The sequence below is a fragment of the Rhynchophorus ferrugineus genome, unplaced genomic scaffold (assembly GCF_030347505.1).
Source record: "Rhynchophorus ferrugineus isolate W39M unplaced genomic scaffold, kcgeb_rfMv2 rfM10, whole genome shotgun sequence".
NCBI classification, from domain to species: domain Eukaryota; kingdom Metazoa; phylum Arthropoda; class Insecta; order Coleoptera; family Curculionidae; genus Rhynchophorus; species Rhynchophorus ferrugineus.
Window position 1 is genome coordinate 3,475,488 of NW_027472589.1, and position 18,074 is coordinate 3,493,561.

At 35.6% G+C, this 18,074-nt stretch overlaps 1 protein-coding gene across 1 annotated transcript; it reads right to left on the reverse strand.

The window, feature by feature from the left end:
- Positions 1-2,025: 2,025 nt before the first annotated feature.
- On the reverse strand, positions 2,026-17,843 carry LOC143203624 (adenylate cyclase type 2). Its single transcript, XM_076415858.1, has 20 exons — positions 17,629-17,843; positions 16,689-16,838; positions 12,792-13,166; positions 11,100-11,249; positions 10,934-11,049; positions 10,725-10,869; positions 10,532-10,671; positions 10,329-10,478; positions 10,152-10,278; positions 9,868-10,088; positions 9,594-9,815; positions 9,079-9,243; positions 7,885-8,131; positions 7,755-7,823; positions 7,557-7,700; positions 5,226-5,445; positions 5,002-5,165; positions 4,713-4,944; positions 2,376-2,489; positions 2,026-2,325 (listed from the first exon to the last, which is right to left on the reverse strand). Exons 1-20 carry the CDS (start codon positions 17,755-17,757, stop codon positions 2,150-2,152), a joined length of 3,456 nt encoding a protein of 1,151 aa, XP_076271973.1. The 5' UTR covers positions 17,758-17,843; the 3' UTR covers positions 2,026-2,149.
- Between the last annotated feature and the right edge of the window lie 231 nt (positions 17,844-18,074).

Here is an 18,074-nt window from a genome sequence, read left to right on the forward strand (position 1 = left end):
TTAAATCATTATGATGACGATGTAAACACAAAAACAATGTTTCCGCAATACCAACATATCTAGAGACGTTCTCTTAAAATATACTGCTAAAAATTCTCGAATATTATTGGAAACCTATTGGTTTTAAATTTATTAAATAAATAATTCAACAGAAATACTTGAAATTAATAAACAAAACCATCATAGACCATCTATGTTCGCAAACAGACATTTTAGTAGAAAAATGCCATCAAAACCATTTTATACTTATAAAGTAGTATGGTGAAGATTTATGGTGTAAACATCAAAGATGGCCCAGATCAACTATAGTCTCCCGACGTTAATCAAATCCGAGAAATTATACCTGAACCTTCTAAAAAATCATTATCCCAACGGTCTACAAGACTCTACAAATAGAACGAAATTTAACAAAACGCTTGATCTGTAAAAAATCATCGATATTCAAAAAATAAATTATAAAAATATATTTCAAATAAAACATCAATTTAAAATAAACATAATATTAAATACGGAAAACCAATGTGTATCTCATGTTATTGCCAATTTTTCGAGAATGTGGAAATGAAAAAACATAAATGTTCTAGTTTCATATCCGTTCTCCGAGTTTTTATATAGATTCATAAAAAATCGATCGAAAACAAAACGGGGAACTATAGGAAATTCCTCAACAGATACTGCAGATGAGTTAGAACGAGATTACCGATAAGAAAAGGAGAGAGCGAGCTCTGTAACGATAGACAACCCATTGGGAATGTGTAAATAATAATATAACCACCTAAAAATTAAAAATGAAAAAGAAATTAGTGTTTTCTGTCGATATTTCCGAACGTATTATCACAAAAAAAACTTCATCTTCATCGTATCGTTACCATTATAGCAAAATATAAATTAATAAAGAACATAATATTCATTAAAGTATATCAAAATGTGACAACCAATAACGAAATGAGAACAGAGAAATATATAGTATCCAACCTACAAAACGACAGTTGTTTATACTTATTTTATACCTAATTGCTATTTTTTGGTCAATTTTTACAACTAAATCAGTCAAGAAACACAAATTAAGTTAGTTTTAACCTCAAAATATCAAACAGACACAGTTTTATTGACAGTAATAAAATTCTGAAAACCAAAATACATCATAACGTCAAATAATTGTCACAGAATGATTTAAAACGGTATGACATTAAACCGGCACATTTAATTCATGTTAATTTAAATATATTTCAGCGTACTTACCCCTTATCAAAACCTAGTATTACACAATTAAAATAAAATAGAACATTAATATAATATAGCAAAATATTAATTCGTCTAAATATCGGTAATATCAACAGCGAAGTTTTTGCAGACGGGTTAGAAAGAGAACGCCAATGAGTAAAAAAGAGAAACAATGCTAGAACTATCCAGCTTAAAATATGACAGAAAATAATTTTGAATGTTTATTTATGCTTTTTATGCGTATTTCATAAGGAATTGTTATTTCAGTATTGATTTTTGCTAATAAATTAGTCGAAAAATTAAGATTAAGTTTTCATACAGCCGCGAAATCGAAATGATATCGTTTGAATACGAATATTCGAGATTAAACATTCAAAATAGGACGTAGCGTCAGAAAAATGTCATGAATTGATTTAAAACAATCCAACAATAAACTAGTACATATTATGTAAGTTATTTTAAATATATTTCTGTATATTTACCACTTATAACACCGTCAGTTTCACCACACACACAAATCACGCCACGCTATCAAAAGACGCTATAAATTTAACAAGGGCTTGTACAGTCAAACTATAAACAACCAATAACTAGGCGGGGAGATTATCACAGCCTACTTTCTTCGAAATACCTTCGTACCTTCGTGTTTTTTAATGCATATTATTTTTTACTATCGGCATTTATATGTGTATACCTCGATTTTTATTTTTAGACAGTTCTTATATGAAAAAGTTATCTATGTTTTAATTAATGTTGAAATTATATTAAGTAAGAGATAATATTTGAGGGTAATTTATAAACGTTCTTAGGAATATTTACGATTATATTTTGATAAATAATACAGGCATATAAAAAAAGGAATGCTATGTTACAAAATAATATCTTACACGAAAAAAAAACAGAGAGCTGAAGGTGCGGCGTCATCTTAATTCTCCGGGGAATCTTCCGGCTTCAGTCTGACAAGATCGAACCTATCGTCCATGGATACTAGGTACGTCATAACCTCGCCCACGCCTTTCACCATTCGTTTGCCGCGCTGGCGGCACTGGTAGCCCAGTTTCTGGATCTCCAGGGCCGTCGGTTCCAAGACCTGTATGTTCCCTGCGGAACGAAGATGTTTTAATGTATTCGGATGTATTTTTACGTGGTACCTATTAATCCGGTACTGTCCATCCTCGACGCCATGTTGACCGCGTCTCCCCAAATATCGTACAGGGGTTTCTTGGATCCCACTACTCCAGCCACGATGGGTCCATGACATATTCCTGTGTAAAGTTAAAAAGTATTTGTTATATGTGTATGCAGATGAAAAGTTTCCGGTCTAGACAACAAACGGTACTTAATCATGAGGGATTTTTCATCAATACTAATAACGTTAGGTATTAGAACTACTTCGGTTGAAAAGTCCCCGGTCTAGATAACAAACGGTACTTAATCATGAGGGATTTTTCATTAATGCTAATGAAGTTAGGTAAATAGAGCTACTTCGGTTAAAAAGTCCCCGGTCTAGATAACAAACGGTACTTAATCATGAGGGATTTTTCATCAATACTAATAACGTTAGATATTAGAACTACTTCGGTTAAAAAGTCCCCGGTCTAGATAACAAACGGTACTTAATCATGAGGGATTTTTCATTGATGCTAATGAAGTTAGGTAAATAGAGCTACTTCGGTTAAAAAGTCCCCGGTCTAGATAACAAACGGTACTTAATCATGAGGGATTTTTCATTGATGCTAATGAAGTTAGGTAAATAGAGCTACTTCGGTTAAAAAGTCCCCGGTCTAGATAACAAACGGTACTTAATCATGAGGGATTTTTCATTGATGCTAATGAAGTAGAGCTACTTCGGTTAAAAAGTCCCCGGTCTAGATAACAAACGGTACTTAATCATGAGGGATTTTTCACCGATGCTAATGATGATAGGCAAATAGAACTACTTCGGTTGAAAAGTCTTTGGTCTAGACAAAATATGGTACTTAATCATGCGGGATTTTTCATCGGTGCTAATGACGTTAGATGATGGAACTACTTCGGTTGAAAAGTAACCGGTCTACAGAAAAAAAGTACTTAATTATGAATGATTTGTAATCAACAATGTTAATATTGTTCGATAATATTTTGGATCAATGAATGTTTTTACTTAATTTCCGGTATTTGGTATTTTTCGCTTTTATTTTATCCGATGTCTGTTATTTTGTCTGGCCGATTGTCGAGTATTTTTCTCTGAAACCAAAGTGATATTCCTAATTTAGCTTATTAAATTATAAATCCCCAGTCTATATGTTTAGATTTGAAGCCTCTCACAATCGTAGGTTTTTCTCCCAGAATAGTTGTGTACGTTTTATTTGTATACATTTTCTTCTTTCTTTTTCTACATCATAGGGTTCTGCCTTCTCCGTCCATTTCCACAATATGTTGTACCAATTTTGACCCTTCTTCATTTATAAGCAATTTCTCATCAACAATTATTGCTAAAATTCTTTACCCTCTTCGTTGTTCTCTAACCACTTTAGTCTTTTTTGTCTATATGGGTACATACCCATATATGCATGCATTACTGCATGTATTCTGATCATTTTTCCACCTTTAAAATTCACTTATTTAGAAAAATTCATACAATATATATTAATACACATATTTTCCACGATATTCTACAAGTTTTCCCATCTTTGGATCGATTGATTGGTGATACGATCGATCAATTATCGATCCATTTGCCACTTCTTCAGCACTTTGAAATCGTGTGCCAACAAATCCATTGTGCTTCGATTTGTATACGTGATAATCAGAAGGTTCCATGACTGGTGAGAATGCTGGGTGTGACAGAACATCCCCTCGGAGCTGCAACAGTGTATCCTTAACAAGTCTTGCAATGTGCGTCATGCGAGATCACTTTGCGTCTGTTACTCGCTACTGATTCCCTTTTTGCAACAATATGTCGTTCAATTTGTTGAATTAACATATATAGACATATACGTTTGCAATACCTGATATACTACACCTTGCTTTTCTCGTCACATGCCCAGCAAAATGTTTTGGTGTCGATGTAGATGTTTCTTCTGGACTAACCCATAACTTTGTGCACTTGAGATTGTCAATGTCGATCAATTTTTCATCGCTGGTTCCAAAATCCTACAGAAAATTCTTCTTTTTGTGACTGCCAATTAATAAGCTTGGTCGTTCTTTGTCATTGACATCAAAATCGCCATTTTTGAATCATCGAGTCCAAATAAATCAACCACCGTAAGTTTCTAAAAGTATTTCGTGGGCTTCGGGAGCTGAGATATTATTGAATCGAACAAAAAAATTGAAAAGTAACCTCTGATTACTCTGGTTTTCACCATTCTTCATTTATAATCAACTTGCCATAAACATTTATCCCTCTCATGATGATGATTGCATTTTTTCCTTATTTGTCACGTCTAGCTCCAATTATTTCATAATTTCCGTAACTCTTACTGATTGTACCGTTATTTGACTCTTACCTATCCGTAACTGAACCTCTGTCATGAAATCGTTGTGCTGCTGAAACTCCTTGAACATTGTGGACGCGAAATTCAGGAGGGTATCCAGGGGAACAGTGGTGTGGTGGGTCTCCACCTCGTGGTTGACGTTCGACTCTTTCTCATTCGGTATGGTCAGTCCACAGGCGGCCATATAAGTCCATTTGGCGATCTTGATCTTCTCCACCTTCGAATACTCCTTCCTGTTGATCAACTGTTAACCAAAGAACGAAAATAGTATCGTATTAGCTTGTCTGGTTGCATGACATACCGTGTCAATGATGGTAACGTAAGTGTTCATAACGACCAAGAAAGATTCCTCATGATCCATGTACGATTCGTCGAAAATTAATGAAGCGAACATCACGGCAGCGTTCTTGTGACTCTCGTAATACAGATCCCCAGGTGCCTTATTGACGTCCAAGTATATTTTAGCTAAAAACCGAGGAGAATCATCTATCGACATCATGGAAATCACCAGAACGAATCACTTACCCACATGTTTCGGTAAAATATTGAGCAGCATGTTGGTGTTGATCATTTGCTGGTCGTTGGCCTTCTTCTTCTCCTCCAGGAGCTTGGTGGTCCAGAGGAAGTCCAGACGGTTCATGTAATCGGTTTGTCTGTCGATCAAATGGAGGGTAACTAAGAGGAAGACCACGCTGAGTATGTGGGCTATGTCGGGGGACAGATGGGGATTGAAGGTCTCGCTGGCCTAGAATATTTTCACATTTTAACTATTGTACATTTCTGGTTCCTTCGCCATTTCATTATAATTGTGGTAAATTATACAGATTTGCAACAAAAAAGCCGTTTGCTATTGTATTCGTTAAAAGGTTCGGGTTCAGAACGACGGTTTTTAAGAGTTCAGTCCGGTAGGTCATTCCGAACACCTCAAAGAAACCTACAAGAACTTGAAATTGAATCTTTGGCGATTTAGAAATGTTTTACATGTTACTCGAACAGTACTGGGTTTATCAAAATGCTTTTTGGGTCTATGGGATAGAAGAGGAGCTTAAATTGGGCGAAAAGAACGTCCTCCAAGCAACATTGGTACCTTAATATATAGTTTTTTTAACGCCGCTGCTCATAAAGTTGAGATTGATGAAGCAATTTATCAAATTACTTCCCACAGATGGAGACTCTTAGAGGCAAATATGAAGGCTTCTTCATCGCACCAGATCTTAGACGGGTTATAATTGACACAATTCATAGCGACCATCATAAAAATTGATGGATTGATGCTTCTTTTAGGTCATAGAAAAAATTTTTGGCAATCGTAAAAACTAACTGTAAACATATTGTCAAAATAATACTAATACCATTTGAAGCTTTAAGTTGCCTAATAAGAAAATGTATGTTTTCTTCATTCCCACCTCAATGACTTGAAATTTTGGGACCTTGGTGAAGAACAAGGTGAACGACTTGATGCAGGACATTTAAAAAAAAAATAAGAAAAGATACCAAGGCTAATGAAGCATCTCAATGTTACCGATACCTGTTAATGATACCTTTTTTCGATATTTCACAGAGACTTTTCACATTCTACCCACAAGCCAAGATGATTAGTGGGTGCTGGTAAACATATCGTCTATCCAAAGTACCAGTGAGCTTACATCATCAAGATATATAACAGGTCAATTGAAAAGTCCACTGCCTACCATACTAAAACACATTTTTTTGGCAAAATTAGTTTTTTTTATTCAACATAATTCCGTTCAAGGGTACACATTTTGTAGTACGATTTGTCCTTTTCCTCAAGATAGGCCTCAGTTCTTCGATCAAGTGCAAAGTAAGTGCCGCGCGAGCTGACTTTTGATCAAAAAAAAACTACGAGTTGATGATTCGGAGCAGTGCCTGAAGATGATCAAGCGTAATAAACCAGAGTTTTTGCGTCGATATATGACAATGTATGAAACATGGCTCCATCATTTCACTCCGAAGTCCAATCGACAGTCATCTCAGTGGACTGCACACGATGAACCCGCTCTAAAGCGTGGGAAAACGAAACAGTCGACTGACAAGGTTATGTCATCTGTATTTTGGTATGCTCATGGAATAATTTTTATTGACTACCTTGAAAAAGGAAGGACCATCAACAGCGACTATTACATAGCGTTATTGGGCCGTTTGAAGGACGAAATCGCCGAAAAACGGCCTCATTTGAAGAAAAAGGAAGTGCTGCTTCACCAAGACAATGTACCGTGTGACAAGTCAGTGAAAACGAGGGCAAATATCCATGAATTGGGTTTCGAATTGATTCCTCTTCCACCGTATTCTCCAGATCTGGCCTCCAGCGACTATTTCCTGTTCTCAGATCTCCAAAGAATGCTCGCTGGGAAGAAACTTTCGTCTAATAAAGAAGTGATCGCCAAAACTGAGGCCTATTTTGAAGCAAAGGACAAATCGTATTACAAAAATGGTATCGAAAAGTTGGAAGGTCGCTGTAATCAGTGTATCACCCTTGAAGGGAATTATGTTGAATAAAAAAAAACTAATGTTGCTAAAAAAATGTGTTTTACTATGGTAGGCCGAGGAATTTACAAATGACCTACTACAGCTACTGGCCAACACGTAGGAAATCTGAAGATTGAAGCGAACCAAACCACACGAACTTGTTTAGTGTATAACTGTGTTCTTAATTTTAGCTCAAGTGATTTAGTTTCTATTTTAATATGGGAAATACGTACTGCTGTATTAATCCCGTACTCGCCTTGCTTGTATATTAACGCAAGTACAACAGATCAGTACTAATAAATTGATTTGTAAATTAAGATTGTACTAAGTATATCTAATGTAAGATATAATTAATATTAAAAAACTTACCGAGTATATCGTATGGACATAGTAAATGATACAGTATCCGTAAGCTATGGTGGTGATTAGGGCGTAGAACAGCTTGATCCAGATGAAGATCTTCAAGAAGAGGAAGGTCATTATCAGCGTTACCGAGCACGCTTGCGTCATACTCTGAAAACAGACAAAGTACAATGCAATGAAAAGGTACCTGAGGACGATATTTACCCAAGCCACCAGGCAATGACCATCTGGACTGGTCACTCCCACGGACTGATACTCTTTATGACACAGCAACTGGAAAAACACCACGGGCTCTTTACGGACTTCCATCAAACTAACATTGGTGGATACTTACCACTTTCATCAGCACGCAGATCACAAACAAGATATAAACCAGAGTGTATATGAGCCAGCGTGTCCAAAAATTGTAAGTGATATAACGGGACGTCCTGTACAAGAAACGGACGACGACATTGTTGGGTACGGTGTTGCCAAATTTCGACTTGAACTTGAGGTAAAGGAAGTACGTCCACGTACAGGGGAGCAGGATGAAGATGAGCACGGCTTGGGCCGAGATGAACTCAGGCCTCCACCAAACGTTCCTGCAAAAAGTATATTGTTGAGGGTTAAAAGCCCCGACATGCAGATAAAACCAATTCCTGTTCAAATTTTTAGGGTAAATTATATGGCTCGGTGAATGGAGATGAGAACGAAATGAAACTGTGATATTTACATGATGTGACCGTTATTTACTGTGTTATCTACAGTCGAGGCTAGGGCATTCGATGGTGACACGTCTGAACTGAACTATAAAAGGGAAGAAAGTTAAACATTTACTCCCTGTGAGAAGTACACGCCCACGTACGCCCTCTATAACGGCGGGAGGAAAGAATTTTTTATGCCTATTTATACTCGTAACTAGGGACTATTTATTCTGTCGCTACAACAAATTGTTTACCGCTGTCATTAACGTTGCTACCTCTAACCTTAAAAATAATCATCAATGTTGTTTTGTGGTCACTCGATTCAATAATCCAGAAAAAATTAACAATACGTTATCATCTAATGAATCCACGGACGAGGAAGGTGTTATACGAAATTTTGATACAGAAGCTCGATTGATAATAAATATAAATACGTTGCCGAAGAAGTCTATTGATGTAGAGGGCAGGCATTAAAAACATGCCCATCAAAATCAAGTTGAATTAATAACGTACCTTGGACCGGCTATGAAAAAAAATCGTAAACACCACACGGGCCAAAAGTTGAAATCTCCATCTTGCTCGGCCAAGCCTGGGGAATCATGAAAATTCAACTTCGGCCCTTGTGTTGTAATATACTATTATTAGTCAGTATTTCCTCGAGCTATCATTTTTATTTTATCTCAAGATATTGCCACGTCGATAATATAACATACATTTTATCAAACATCTTTAAAAATTATTAAATGATTGTCAATCAAATTATTGTTATTAGACCACTTAAAAAAGAACCACTTTACGAAATCAAGCTACCCATCAAAAAATATCATAAAAAAGCAATAACCTACCTTCTCAACGTTAGATTCTCGATCAGGTACATGCAAAACAACAAGGCCACTTGACTCAAGACGTAGTACTTGAACATGGGGTCCGTCATCTTCACGTATTTGACTTCGTTCTTCTTGTTGCGAAAGTAGAGGAAGAAACTGATGTCTTTCTCCTTGATGTATTGGCTGTAAAAAAAAACAATGACAAAACGGCGGTGCCAACTTGTGTGGAAATCCCCGATATGCAGGAAATCTCATGTTGATTGGGATGTAATGACGTCTCATCGCAAATATAATACCGATAGTCCCACTCAGAAGAATTCTACTAAAACTACAAACATCACAAAAGAGTTCTCTCAAGTGGATCCACAAAATTCTAGTATCAAATCAAATTCGATGGCTCTCTCTATGCCTTTCTGATCTGTATTTTCTGATTCGTCTATCTACGTAGATGAAGACTACCGAAGAAGTGTACATATATAGATATACTCCCCACCCTATACAATGAAGAATCAAAAAAGATATCTGAAACTTACTCTTTCTTGGAGAACGACATGTTATTGATGGTCTTCTCCATTTCTTCGTTCACATCGGCAGCTCTCTCCACGTAACGCTTGAAATTACTGTTCATGAAGGCTGTTCTTCTCTTGATATCCCACGTGGACCTCCTGTCCTCGCTGGCCTTGAACCTCTGGGTCGCCCTCCTCTGATACACCGTGCTCCTCCTGCCACTGGCTTCGCCGTTTCCTAACATTTTCCTGCAACATCATCATCTGGACGCCTTTCACTCCACCGGGTTCCAAAATTTACCTTTCGTTGTTATGCTCCAGGTTGCTGCTTTCTATTAAGGTGAGCCCGTGAGGTTGCTCGGATATCTGGGACAGATCCGGAACCTGCAGAGTACCCGTAGCAGGCATACCATTTTTTCGGAAGATGGACAACCTGGGCATAGCGATCTGGTGACTGTCCTCCGAATCCAACAAGCTGTTACGAGATAGCGGGAAACAGTCCTTTCCCGGATGATCCGGCATCTGGAACCCATAAAACAAGTCCAGATTAAGGCAGACAAACGGCGGCGGCCAACTTTTACTTACTGGGGACACCAGGAAGGTTTCTAATCGATGCTGTTTAAACTGGGGTACCGTCTGACCTTTGTTCGTCGGTACGATGTCATACGGCTTCTCCAGCAAGTCTTTGGTGGTGCTGGTGATGTGAACCTTACTGAAAATCATCATGTGAATTATAGCTCAACGTTATTCGTGGTTATATACCCAGCGACGCCCTCACTCTCCATCTTATTGGCGATATCAACATCCTTGGACCATATGTCGAACTGATACTTGATTTTACCGATAATGCCGCACGTGATCTTGCCAGTATGTATGCCAATTCTCATGTCAATTGTCAGATCTCTCTCCTGACTGAAAAAATAACAACATATTCAATCAGAACTCGACGCGATGATCTTTCTCACCGAATCTTGGCGATGATGTTGATCATCTTCAGTCCCAGATCAACGCAGGCTTCAGCAGGATTCTCTGGAGGATTTGGTGGAAGGCCGGAAACGCAATAGTAACAGTCTCCCAAGAATTTTATTCGAATCACTTTCAGTTTCTATAATCAAGAAGTGTGTTATCGCCATGTGGAGGTGTAGAGGACTTACTCACATCAGATGCGTCATCGAACCGACCGAAAAGCTCGTTGAGCGTCTCCAGTAAAGCATTGATGTTCAACTTCTTGGTCATGACCGTATAATTGACTATATCCGCGAACAATATGGTGACGCCCTCGTGTTTTTCCAAGAGCTGTTGCCTGAAATCATACAAATCAAACGTAAAACCAGGATGTGGTCACCAACCGACCGACCATCGCCTACTTGTAAGGGTCATCATCGACTTTCCCTGAGGTCAGAAAATGATTCTGGTTCTTGATGTAGTTCTCCTTGACTTTAGACACCATAGGGGCGGGAATAATACTGGACATCAGTTGTTCCTGCAACCGGATCGAATATAGCAAAGCGAAAATCCGGAATATCGCAGTACCTCTTGTACTTTCTCGTGCTTGAGCTGGAAGGTATTCTCGATGCAATCTCTGCGATCCAAGAAGCTTTTCCTTTGAACGATCTCGTTCAGATATCGGAAATACACTCCCAGTCCGTTGAAACATCCCAGGAAAATAACATCTGAAAAAGTCTAAAAACCATCATCAAACCTTTAGTACATATATGTTTCATGAAGGTGGTGAAGCTGCAGCCACCAAACTGGGGATTATAATGTTTAAAATTGAACTGTTGCGAAGTACCCAGAAAATGGCACGAGAAGATGGAAGAGGGTGATAATATCTACATTTTTTGTGGTCTAAATTGTAGATTATGAGCCTGGAAAAGTCTTTTCCTATAAAACGTTATTATTTCACATACAACGGATTCAAAAGAATATAAGTTATAGCTCTAGTAAACTTACTTTTTAGAGTTATGTTAACGTAAATAAGGAATATAACGATTGGTGCTTTAAAAATGTATACAAACTAACATCATTACATACATCTAATCCTATTCATAAATATTTAAATCATTGGTTCATTGATATTTTCAAATATAATAATGATAATAATGATAAATTATACATAATCTTGATTTATTTATTATTTCAAGTTCAAACACCATAAAGAACTTGTAAAAAGACATCGTAGTTAGCTATGACTTTCGACAGATGAAATTTATCGGCTGACAGTTGACAGTGACAGTTACCAAAACACTTTTAAAAAACTTATACTAGTTGTATTGAAAGTATACTCAGAATTATTTAAAAGTATGCCAACATTTCTATAATACCCCTAGTATACACCAACAATATACAATATGTATATAGTAACTGATTATTGGAAGTGACAGAAATATCAAGACAACCTTGTACAACTTATATTCCAAATATGTTAAGATCGCGAAATTATTAATATTTTGAATAATAACACAGTATAAATAGATTATGTACACTTTTTATACTGAAAAAATATGCAGAATCTTCAAAAATATGTTAACATTTTGAATAAAACCATTATATAGTTGGCTGTGACAATTTTTCGTTGAAAGTTGACAGTGACAATTGTCAAAAATATGCTAAAGCACACTTAGAAAATTAGAAAACTTGTGAATTTTATTGTACAGAAATACTAAGAACGTTAACGAATCTATTAACATTTCGCTTTGGCAGTGACAGTTATTGAAAAATATATCAAGTCAGAATTGGAAAGATACGTTTTATACTGGTAATAATGTTAAAATAATTTAAAGTGTGCTAATTTTTTTGATAAAAGTATAGTTGCCTGTGGCAATTGTTCGTTGGAAGTTAACAGTGATAATTATTAAAGAAATTAAAAATGAATTAATTATTCTGGTAATATTTCGAATGAAATCGCGATATATTTGATTGTGACCGTTGAAAGTTTACAGTGACAATTATTACGTTAAAGGAATATCAAATAAATAGAGAAATATAGATATAAAACAGTACAATTAGCTGTGACAATCATATAAAGAAACATAAAATCACGTTTATAAAAAATATATTTTCAACTTAATGCAATTTAACCTTAAAATACTTTGTTTAACGTTTGAAAAAATACATTTTACACGAAAAAACTGACGACGACAAGTGATTTAGTGACAACTGACGTTTGACAGTGAGAATGACATTAACAAATTATCAAAGCACCCTTAGAAACAAAGTACTTACGCGTTTCAGTTTAACATTATATTCGATATCGTCATAGGTTAGGGTCACGACCAAAGCAATGTGACAAGCGGATACCAGAAAACCTCCCAGCACGGCGATCCAATTATTCGACACGCCAAAGAAGATATAGCAGGCTATGATCAGCAGGAACGTGTAGCCGGGCATGTAGCGATAATCGTTCGGGGCTGTCACGAAGCTGTGGTAAAGAGGCAAGAAGAAATTGGTGAAGAACAACATCGCGAACGCTACCGCGCACAGGTACGACCACTTCTTCTTTCGTCTCATCAATATCTCGAGAGAAAACAGTCCCATCACCGAGAGGCACGACATCAGGCTGTATATGATCAGGTCGGGTAACAGATCCTCCATATTGTGCTAAACAGTGTAAAAACTAGGTTAACCTAATAAAGATTGCAATTTTTAGAGAGACAGACACAACTTTTAATTAAACTTGAATTCATTTAAGTCGTAATCCGCGGCATATATCTGCTAGGACCACGTATTTAGTGACCTGAAACATTGGGAAGTATCGACTGAAAACTGTCCGAAACAGTCGAAACAGTCGATAGTCAAAAAACGTTCGTTCAACTGTTTTTTTCAATTCGTGATGTCAGACGACGATGTACGAACCCTTTTCTGTATAAACTGTGAGAGAGGAAAGGACGGAGATAGTTGCTCGAAGCAGTTAATTTTATATGTTAATATTATCCAACGGTAGTATAAGCGAGACGGAGATGTACATATTCCTGCACGTACTAACTTAAAAAAAAGAAAAAAATAATTACTGAATACTATTAAAATGCAATTAATCGTTTCATTTTAAACGAAGTAGAATTACTGCGAAATTGTAACTGAATGTTCTGTGGATCTGTAAAAAAGAATAGACTAATACCCCACAAATGTTTTATTTTATTTGAATATGTTAATTGCTATTTTTAAATAATATATTATCACTACATAGTATAAAACAAAGTCGCCTTTTCTGTCCCTATATCCCTATGTGCGCTTAAATCTTTAAAACTACGCAACGGATTTTGATGCGGTTTTTTTCAATAGATAGAGTGATTCAAGAGGAAGGTTTATATGTATAATACATGCATAATATACTAAGGCAACATTGCTTATTTAGCAATTAGCAAAAACGCTGCCTAACCCTACGAGTTAGATCAAATTAATGTACTACAGTATTGTACACCATAAAAAGGTCTACAAAAAAGTCCGCGATGGTATATGTTTATCTTTTAGGGATAACCCACATTAACCATTTTTATTGTTTACTTTTTACGTGAGAAAATGGCTTATTTACGAAGCTATTTTAAGCAATACGGCATTAATCCTTATCGAATTAAGTACCTTAAATACAGTGTGCAATTAATATAGATCAATATGGTTCCTTACAGCATGTAAATTAAACAAATATTTTCGGAGATATTACAAATTTAAAATTTGCGTTTAAAAATGTGTAATGTAATAAAAATTGTATGAATTTAGATATTCCAAAGATAGCAGGAAATCTTCATAGTAAGTATAGGGGAAGAGGAATTGTTTTACTCCAAATTTAATGCGTGCAGGCCAAGGGCAGTAATGAATGAACCAAAAATACTGGATCGATTTTAATCATGTTTTCATTGAGTGACATAGGCATATATATTTTATGCCCGTGCAAAGTCGGAGCGGGCCGCTATGTTTTTATATACAACGTTCATATTTTTTCTGTAGTGTATTTAATTTAGTATCAGCATTGCACCCGTGCGAAACCGGGGCGGGTCGCTAGTAATAAATATAAATAAAACAATAGAACTTAAACAACTAATGATACAAGATATACAATTACCATAAATTATAAAGAAAAATTAAACATATACCTCTCATAGAAAAAAAACTAATCCACGACATTATTTATTTATTATTAAACGAAAATATTTTTTTAAAAACTCGAGGGAGTAATCGAGGTATTACCTATTATAACCATAAAAACAGTCAATAGTATTTTATTACTTATCATTCACCACAATTTCTATTTTTTACCCTGTAACATTAACAATCTTGAAAAATATCGTTCCAAAATGCTGCTCTATTAATATACAACATATTGTTATTTACAAGCAGACTACCAAAAAAAAAACTATTTATATTACTTTATAAATCTATGCAGGCATAAACTGGGTACATTTTTGTCAAGGTCGCGGCTAGAACGACAGACCCAGAACGTTAAAAATCTATTAGAACCAAAAATAGTAACTAAAAGTACACGACTGAAACAGTCGATAATAAATAGTAACAAAATCACTCAGACCACGATAGTCGATAGTAAAAAGTAGTCAATTACTAAACAGTCGATAGTCGATTTCAGTCGATAGTTCCCAACGCTAATTAGAACAAATGGATCACCAACTGTCGAGTGAAAGTGTAACTCTACTGGCTGTCTAAGTTCTGTTCGGTCACTCTAAAACGAAAAGTCTCCGTACAAAGCGCCATCTGTTGGCTTCTTTTTAGTCACGCGACGGAAACTATAATATATCCTAAGAAGCAGTGAACATACGTCATCAAGATGTTTAAAGTATTGCTTGCCACAATCTGTAAATTCGTTTTATAATCAGAGAATATATTTCTTCTAATTTTATTACAGTTAAAACGAGATGCAATGCTGTCCGATACGTTCGAACACGTAAACAAATGAGTCTGCAAAAGTGTTTTGTTAAATATCTGCAAAATTCTTCAAAATATTAGTTACAACAACTACAGGTTATAAACTGTTTTAACACTTTGCTTCTTTTGATTAATTCCAAATCGCTGCTTATTAATACTCTGACAGAACTGATTGCATCAGTTACTTGGGACAGAAACGAAATAATTGAGGCCCCCTCTCGCTAGTAAGAATATTTTATTGAAATATCTCTAAAAATGAAAAATATAATCTCGGATTAACCGAAAAGAAACCGCCCTCTAGCTCTGTCGGAGAGCAAATATATGAAATCTGTAAAAACAGTGAGTCTTTGGGGCATATAGAACATGCCTTCGTAGACTATTAGGTAATATATGATTTAAATGGTTAAGATAATGGTAAAGATAACCCACGAAGAGGTCTAATGGAACTTCCAGACTTTGCCTTTGAAAGATTACAATTTTTAAATTGTGTATTTAAATGAGACATGGATATTTCAGAATAGGACTCTGGGTCCCTAATGGCTAAATGCTAATAAAAAGAGTTAAGACAATAATAGTTGATAGAAAAGGTTAATATAACGTTGGAATAACAATTGATTAGATATTAGTCATAACATTTATTAATAATTAACTGCAGATATATTGATCTTGTTCTTCTTAGAATTGTTGAATTGTAATGGTTATAATTCCTCATGGGTAGTGCGGAAAAGTAAATATAATAAAACAATTCTAACCTATAAACTATTGTGGCTGTATAATTAACTCTAATTTCAATTATTCGATATGTACTATAATGTTAAAATAAATTATATTTGACAACCTGATAATGTTTTTGGGTCATTATTTTATTTCGACTAGAATTTTGTTATATGTCAAAGCCAGATATAAATTAAAACAGAGTTGATGCGGCAACATTGCGACGTCTTGACGTCATAAATTGAAATGATGTAGGTTCACTGGTAATTTGTGCAGAATACATACTCCTACTACAGATCTTAAGGACCAAATTAACGAAAATTTTCAACTCCTACAAATTAAATAACAAAGTGGTCAAATAATGAAAGAATTTATCTCAACCAAAAATTCGTTCAACCGTTTCTCAATGTTCGTTTCTCCATTTCTTACAACGGAGCTTTGACATTGACGTACCTGTCAGTGTCAAGCGTGATAGCGTCAACATAACCTTTCAAAAATAGACCAACGAATGAGCCCTCTATATATTCCACCTACCTGTACATGATAATTGATGCATATCAATACCAACGTGTGACTTGTGAACAATATAAAGGTTGTGATCAGAAATAGTGAGAAATATCCGAAGCTGATTTTATCCGTATAGCTTCGAAACAACTTGTACAACTCCAACGTTTCGAATTGAGACTGAAAATTAAGGAAAAAAACACTATTAGACGGTATTCGCAAGCTTTTGATGAGTCACAAGTTAATTTATGTTATATCCCCCCGATATACAAAAAACAAACATAAATAATAATCAGCTGACTTACTCTGTGGTACATCAATACCCAATCATACCTTATTCACAGTATAAACAATGCATTTCTTTAACATAGTTCATGCATTAGACTATATAGGTAACAGTCCGCATTCTAATCGTCTTTTTTTTCTTAATCACACCATCGTTTCGCGTTATTACTAAACGACAGTGTTTTTTTCCTAATTTCCCATTGCAAATCGCTTTGAACTGATAATATTATCTTAGAAAAATATTATCTTTATCTTCGAGGCGTCAATTCCCATTCTAAATCATCGATAAATTACTCATTACGGGACCTGATCCGATAATCAACAACCTTACGATATTTACAATAAAATAATATCGTTCGGACGTGAATTTTAATTAATCCAACATAAATATATCCGTATATATCATCATTATAATGTCCCTGATGTAATTACACGGCCCCATCTATGTAAATACTTCGAAATCACACTCCAACTTGCCTAATTTCCGCTCAGAGGGCGGCACTGTCACTAATTAACCGAGTTTGCAAATTACAAAACTACAATTGACGATGACACTGACAGTGACAATTACAATCATCCCAAAGCCTACTTACACGCAAAATACTGCAATAATACGAATTACTATACTGTTTCCCGCCTTTTTCCCAACTAATATATGCTAAATCTTCCAACGAAAATGTATTACCCGTAAATGTCCCCTCGTCCACTTTTTCTCTTCATAGATCTCGATGTCTTGTTCGGTGCTGTTGGCAAAGATTTCCTCATCGTCGCTCATCAAACTGACCGTCGGGGTACTGCTGCGTTGCAAGTCCATAATCCACGTCTAATCGTCATAAAAACTATACTAGAATTTGCTTAAAAAATCAGATCGATATACTTGATGGATTATCAAGCGGGTACTGATTAGAAGAATTCATAATCGCCGATAATCTTGAATAATATTATAGATTCCTTGTTACAAATCTGCGTATTATATTGATAAGAGCTACTTTAATGATTCTATTCTAGTTTCAATAAGTGGGATCATCCTTAAACGGATATACGACGTTAAATATTATTATATTGTACCAAAACGTCATAAATACTATTAAACTAACAATAATCACATTATCTTAACGTACGTCAAGATGG